This window comes from Nicotiana tomentosiformis, chromosome 11, assembly GCF_000390325.3.
Source record: "Nicotiana tomentosiformis chromosome 11, ASM39032v3, whole genome shotgun sequence".
Lineage (NCBI taxonomy): Eukaryota > Viridiplantae > Streptophyta > Magnoliopsida > Solanales > Solanaceae > Nicotiana > Nicotiana tomentosiformis.
Window position 1 is genome coordinate 125,285,039 of NC_090822.1, and position 7,463 is coordinate 125,292,501.

A 7,463-nucleotide genomic window follows, 5' to 3' on the forward strand; every position below is an offset into this window, starting at 1 on the left:
GATTCCGAGGTCGTTTACTCAAAAGTCAAACCTTGGTCAACTCTTCCAACTTAAAGCTTCCGAATTAAGAGGTTTCCTTCCGAATCAACTCCGAACTTCCCGAAATTCAATTCCAACTTCGCGTACAAGTCATAATACATAAAGTGAAGCTACTCAAAGCCTCAAACTTCCGAACGATGCGCTAGACTCAAAATGACTGGTCGAGTCATTACTGTTTATAAGTATCCTCCGTCCATCTATCCGTCCAAGAAAGCACACAATATTAATTTTATTAACAAAAATATACCCACGTCTAATGGCATAATTGGTGGGCCTTTCATTTAATGACAAGTTTTTACCGGGCCACGTGTCAGCCAAAAATGAAACATGGGTCTTATTTCTACCCATTTACCAGATCCAATCCTATGACATAAAGTAAGGGTTAATATAACTTTTTTGACCCGGGTAACAACCCATAGAAACATTAAATTTCACTGCATTATTACTCACTAACTTTCCTAAAATTCTCACCCATTTCATCATCTCATCAAGAAACGGAATCACACTCTGAAACCAATGAACCATAAGCCATTCATTATAATACAAATCTGGATACGCAATTTCATTCCCATTCACATCATTAACCTTTATAATCTTCAAACTAAGCTCATTATACGTAATTCTCAAACCTAGTCCGATTCTCATTCAACTCATTCAAATCACTCCAATAAAACACAAGCGGAATTTAATCTAAAAATGATTATTGGGGATACAGTAAGGACTCAACTTGAAATTCAGGTTTCGATTTGTATTTTGGTACCTGAGTATCAACTTGACTGCTTCCCAATGTTCCTTTCCAGGATTTTCAAGGAATCTGCTAACAACACCAACTGCATGAGCAATATCAGGTCTGGTGCATACCATTGCATACATCAAGCTTCCGACTGCTGAAGAATAAGGAACTCTAGCCATGTTCTCCTCCACTGTTGTAAGACACATCTTCTTGCTCAACTTTAGATGACTAGCAAGAGGTATGCTAGCTGACTTTGCTTTTTTCATGTTCAAGTATTCCAGTACACGTTCAATGTACTTCTCCTAAGACAACCACAACTTTCTGCTTGTTCAAACTATCTTCATACCCAGAATTTGTTGTGCTGGCCCCAAGTCCTTCATATTAAATGACTTGGACAAATCTCCCTTCAACTTTGCGATCATTCCCTTGTATTTTCCTACAATTAACAATCCAACCACATACAACAAAAAAATAATAAAGTTGTTGTCAGAAAAGCTTTTGAAGTATACACATGGATCATAATATGTCTTTGTCTAAGGTTGACTTTTCATGAATGAGTCAAACTTCTTGTACCACTGCCTTGGTGCCTGCTTCAACCCATAAAGACTCTTATTCAGTTTGCACACCATGTATTTCCTTTCAGCTATTTCAAATCCTTTTGGCTGCTCCATATAGATTTCCTCTTCCAAATCTCCGTGAAGAAATGCAGTTTTCACGTCCAAATTCTCCACTTCAAGATCTAGGCTAGCTGCTAAGCTCAAGATTGTTCGAATAGAAGTCATTTTGACAACAGGTGAGAAAATTTTGTCAAAATCAATACCTTTCTTCTACTCGAAGCCTTTTACCACCAATCGAACTTTGTATCTAACCAGCTTGCCATTTCCATCTTTCTTGAGTTTGAAGACCTATTTGCATTTGAGTGGTCTTTTACCCTTTGGAAGTTCAACCAGCTTGTACGTGCCATTTTTCTGTAGAGATTCCATCTCTTTTTGCATGGCTTTAATCTAGTGGTTCTTTTCTGGATAGGACAACACCTTCTTAAGACTCTCTGGCTCCCCTTCAACACTAATGAGGATATACTCTGTGGAAGGGTACCTACATGACTCTACCCTTGGCCTATCTGATATCCTCAGAGGTTGAGGTTCTTCTTCTTCCTGAGTGGGGTGCTCCACTTACTCGACATCATCATCAAGTTGCTCTCCCTACTCTATAACCTCACCAGGTTTCTCCCCCTGCTCGGCAACCTCGTCGGTCGTACTTTCTGCACTTGTGAGATAGTTAGAATAAGAAGGAATAGTAACAAGGTTAGGGATTATACCATTCTTTATCTTCTCTGATTGATCATCTACAGCTCCAACTTTATTTTCTCGGAAGATTACATTTCTGCTTCGAATGACCTTCTTCTTTATAGGATCTCACAATCTGTACCCGAACTCTTCATCTCCATATCTGATGAATATGCATAGAACAAATTTATCATCCAACTTTGTTCTGTGCTCCTTTGGTACATATGCAAAAGCTCTACAACCGAACACCTTTAGATGTGAGTAGGACACTTCCTTGTTGGTCCAAACTCTCTTTGGGATGTCAAACTCCAATGGAACTGATGAAATCTTATTGATTAGGTAACAGGTTGTCTGAACTGTTTCACCCCAGAATTACTTAGGTAGTTTAGCCATTCTGAGCATGCTTCTCACCTTCTCAACAATGGTGCGGTTCATCCTCTCGGCTACACCATTGTGCTGTGGGGTTCTAGGAACTGTCTTTTTATGTTTGATCCCATAACTTGAACAATACTCTTCAAATTCTCTTGAAGTGTACTCACCTCCATTTTCACTTTGGAAACGCTTTAGATTTTGGCATGTCTCCCTTTCCACCAGAGCAAGAAACTTCTGGAAAACTTGAAACACTCGATATTTGATTTTCAAAATATAAACCCATAATTTTCGTGACGCATCATCAATAAAAGTAACAAAGTATTTGTTACCGCCCATCGATTTAATTTCCATTGGACCACAAACATCAGAATATACCAAATCAAGCATATTCAATTTTCTTTCAGACGATGTCTGAAATAAGACTATATGTTGCTTACTAAATAAACAATAGTCACAAGGTTTTACCGTTGTACTTTTGGTATAAGAGATGAGTGATTTCTTGGAAAGAATATGTAATCCCTTCTCGCTCATATGACCCATTCTTTTGTGCCACAAATCTGCAGAAATATTATCTTGTGCCGCGCTCAATTCACTTTGGCATATTTTTACATTTGTCCTGTACAATGTACCACGAGCAACTCCCTTTGCAATCACCAATGATCCCTTGGTGAGTCTCCACTTTTGATTTGCAAAATAGTTCTCGTATCCATCTCGGTCTAAAGCAATTCCTGAGATCAAGTTCATCTGCAAATCAGGTACATGTCGCACGTCCTTTAGAACCAATGTGCATCTGACATTTGTCTTGATACAAATGTTACCAATCCCCGCAATCTTTGAGTAACTTGTGTTACCCATTCTCATAGTGCCGAAATCACCTGCTACGTATCTGCAAAAAAGATCTTTTACCGGTGTGGCATGGTAAGATGCAGCTGTATCAACCACCCATTTCGACTCTGGACCTGATAAGTGCATGCATTCCTCTTGCTTGTTTATAAAGAGGACAATATTATCATTGTTTTGCACCATGGCGGCTGTGTTGTCGTCATTCTTCTGGCCACTAGTTTCACCTTTGCCCTTCCTTAGATTTGGGCAATCTCTTTTGAAGTGACCTGGTTGATCACAGTTGTAGCAATTTTTTGTTCTTGATTTGGATTGGTTCTTAGACTTCCCACGAGCTCCGGATCTACCATAGTTTCTCGAACACCTTTGATAACTCCTGCCTCTACCTTCTGTGATGAGAGTCTGTCCTTGATTTTTAGGCTTCTTTCTCATCTTCTCATTGAGTAGAAGAGCTGATGTGACATCTTTCAACTCAATGGTAGTCTTACCGTGCAGGATTATTGTTGCCAAATTATTGTATGAAGATGACAACGAGTTCAATAGCAAGATGGCTTAATCTTCTTCCTCTATTTTCACTCCGAGGTTGGCGAGCTGTGTGATTAGTCCGTTAAAGACATTTAAATATGACAAAAAATTCGTGACAAAGAATTTGTACCTTCACCCATGTGTAGGGAGTATAGCTGCTTCTTCACGTATAATTTATTTGTCAGCGTTTTGGACATGTATAGCTTTCCAACCTTGTCCAAATGCCACGTGCGATGTCTTCATCAATGATGTTATTGACCACATCATCTGATAAGTGCAACCTGATTGTACTAGCAGCCCTTTAATACAATTCAGTCCAATCCTCAGCTTTCATGGTATCAGGCTTTTTGGTATCAACACCAAGTACCTTGTGTAATCCTTGTTGAATGAGCAGACCCCTCACCCTTCTTTGCCATGTTGAGAAACCGTTTTCTCCGTTGAATTTTTCTACCTCATACTTTACTCCGGACATATAGTACTACCGACAGTGAATAGTACTTCTATGAACGAGTAGAACCTGTGCTCTGATACCGGTTGTTGGAAATTAACCCCCTACAGAAATAATATTCATAATAATAAAAGCGGAATAATAACGTAGTACCGAGATATGGTAATTAACAAGAATAAAAGAGTGACAACAATATCAAGATTTTTACGTGGAAAACCCTTTTGAACAAGGGAAAAACCACGGCTCCGGGACGAGCAATTGATATCACTATAGCAAGAAAATTTACACTTTGTTGGTCCGAGTAAAATACTCCAAAGACCACTACAACACTCAAAAGAAATAACCCTCTTTTGATATTCCATCTCACTACAATATCACTCACTCTCTATTTTTCTCACAGACTATTTTTTTTATACCTTGTGTGTGAAACTTCACTCTTTCTTTTTCTCTTTGTTGGTGTTAGAAATGAGAGCCGAAACTCTTCTTTTATAGCCGAAGCCTCACTCTCTAAAGCCTACTATATTTGACAATTTGCACACACTGTTCCTTCTTTTTCTTCAATGTTGACAATTCAACAAAGTTGGCTACCAAACCAAAAAAATTTAACAAAGTTAGCTACAAAATCAAAGAAATTCTCAGTCAAATATTTTTCTTAAGCACATGCCCGTTACTTTAGTTTTTGAACGAGATGTACCCCATCATGTGTACTATGCAAAACCTGCCCAGAAACCTCCCAACGCTTGTTTTCTTTGACTGCACTTTCTCAAGAGGCTTCTGGCAGAATATTTTGAGCTGGTTAAAGTGGAATAGAGATGTACTGCCTTGGGAAAGGGATAAAGGCAATGGACACTAAAGGAAGCGAGACGAAGAACAATACAAGGAATACTGCTAAAAGCTTGTTTTGTTGCTGATGTTTATGATGTTTGGATTGAAAGGAACACAATGGATACATCTCTCTCTCTCGTGCGCGCACGTGTTTGATGGTGGAAAAAATGGTTAAATCGACACAGCCAACTCAAAATTATTTTTAATTGTTTGTTTATCTATTATATTTTGCTTAGTTACGAAACTAAACTATAAGAAAAAAATAAGCTTTTTTGCTCTCTTTATCATGGTTAACATAACAAACCAAAACTGAGATAAATTTTCTTTTGCAATGGATGTATTAATTCTCTACATTCTTTTTTCTTTCTTGTGGCCGATACATTTATTTTTTTATATTTTATTTATATTTAACTATTTAGATTTTGATAGTAGTACATAAACGAGATATATGGTTACCAACCGTGCACATTACGTGCTTGGTTTGTGACATATTTGTGCTTGTCAAATCTGTAAGTTTCTTGAATCAATATATAATAGTGATATGTCATTACTGATACTCTTTTATTTTCTGTAGAAACTTATCAGAAGACCATGTTATTGATGGACTTGATCTTGAGCTGGAGTCAGTGAGTGAAGTAAGTGGTAATGAAAAACTCTCGAGGACTTCCAGCAATAACTCAACTGACTCTACTTTTGAGCATGTAGAGGGCTCAAGAGATCCTCTTTCGGGATCAGTTCCGTTCCGAGATGTAGTAGCCAATCAAAAAAATATTCAAAGAAGCTATGCACCTTCAATGAATGTTAATGAAAATCGCCTTGGCTATATGTATTTTCAACATTCTGAGATTGCCTCTCCCTGTTGAAGAATTCCCTTGGTGGAAAAGGTGTGTAAACTTAAGTTTTTTAATAATTAGTTAGAAAATTTTAAAATAACATGAGAATATGTGACGTTAGGTCAGAGTTTGATGAACATGAGATTTTCCTACTTTTTGATAAGTTGGGACTATTTTTGAAAAGAATTTATTTTTAATAGTCACTTAGTATTCTTAATTTTGTATTTTAAAGTAATATTTTTTGATTTTGTTTTGGATATTTCAGATATATGAATTTAGTGAGAAGCATCCAGGACTTCAGTCACTGAAGAGCATTGACTTGTCTCCTGCAAGTTGGATGGCTGTTGCTTGGTATTTTTTTTCTTCTTCCTATTTTGACCTTTGTCATAATTTCAAGTGAAATTCCAATGATACATTGATGAAACAATTATTTTTTTCACATAGCAATAAAATTTATCAATTCAATATCATATAGAAATTTGGAATTGATGTTAATGATAATTGTTTTCTAGAAATTATTATTAAGGAAAAAATTCTCTCCATTATTCATCTATTTATTCAATTTAGAGAATTTGAGTTAATTTTCTCTAATTTTATTGTTAGGTACCCAATCTACCATGTACCAATGAAGGGAATTACCCAAAATATATCAACATACTTCCTTACTTATCATACATTATCAGCATCATTTCAAGGTACGTCTTTCAATTTTCCTATTCGCGTAAATATAAGTAAAATCTGGTTCTTGACCGTGCACGTTATGTGCTTGGTTCGTGACATATATGTGCTTGTCAAATCTTTAGTTTCTCGTACTTAATCAATATATATATATATTCTAATTTTTATACATTATATTGCAATATTGCAGATGACTTTGATGATGACATATGTAAAGATCTTCCTATTGAAAAGAAAGAAAAAGGTGGAATTCCTCTTCCACCTTTTGGGCTTATACCATACAAGATGCAAGATAACATTTGGTTAAATAAGGTACAAGCCTATGAAAAATTCAATGATCTTTATAATGCTGCTGATTCTTGGTTAAAGCAGCTTAACTTTAACCACCAAGATTTCAAATTCTTCACCTCAAATTCCTATAATATGGACCATGTATTCTTATATTAACTCATTTGAAGCCAAGGTCATGTTGTATTTTTTATTTGGTGTTGTATTATCATTTGAGATCTTATTCTTATTGTAACATTTTTGACTCGATAATATGGGAAATTGAGTTATTTGTATCATTTTTCTATTGTATGAGAATTAGTTTATTGCTCGTAAATGTGAAATCTTACCTAGACCTATTTGGAGAGTATAAAATAGTTCCTTTGCTGCAATGTGTTCAAATATTTAAAAATTGTGACTTAAATGATTTTTCCTTGTATTGACTTAGATGTCTTTTCCTTACATTTGTTAAATATGTAAATTTTAATTTTAAAAGTATAAAGAGTGAATGTTTGATTTTATAGCACTCAAATTCAAAACGTCATTTTTTATTGGGCCTAAAGTATTTAGCACCAAAATTCTTCAAAAAGAAAAAATAAAGAGTGATTTGTATAATG

At 35.9% G+C, this 7,463-nt stretch overlaps 1 protein-coding gene across 1 annotated transcript; it reads left to right on the forward strand.

The window, feature by feature from the left end:
• Nucleotides 1-5,084: 5,084 nt before the first annotated feature.
• LOC138900780 (uncharacterized) lies at nucleotides 5,085-7,238 on the forward strand. Its single transcript, XM_070188341.1, has 5 exons — nucleotides 5,085-5,238; nucleotides 5,643-5,703; nucleotides 6,167-6,252; nucleotides 6,505-6,596; nucleotides 6,770-7,238. The coding sequence occupies exons 3-5, from the start codon at nucleotides 6,239-6,241 to the stop codon at nucleotides 7,024-7,026; spliced, it is 363 nt and encodes a 120-aa protein (XP_070044442.1). The 5' UTR covers nucleotides 5,085-5,238; nucleotides 5,643-5,703; nucleotides 6,167-6,238; the 3' UTR covers nucleotides 7,027-7,238.
• The last annotated feature ends 225 nt before the right edge of the window (nucleotides 7,239-7,463 follow it).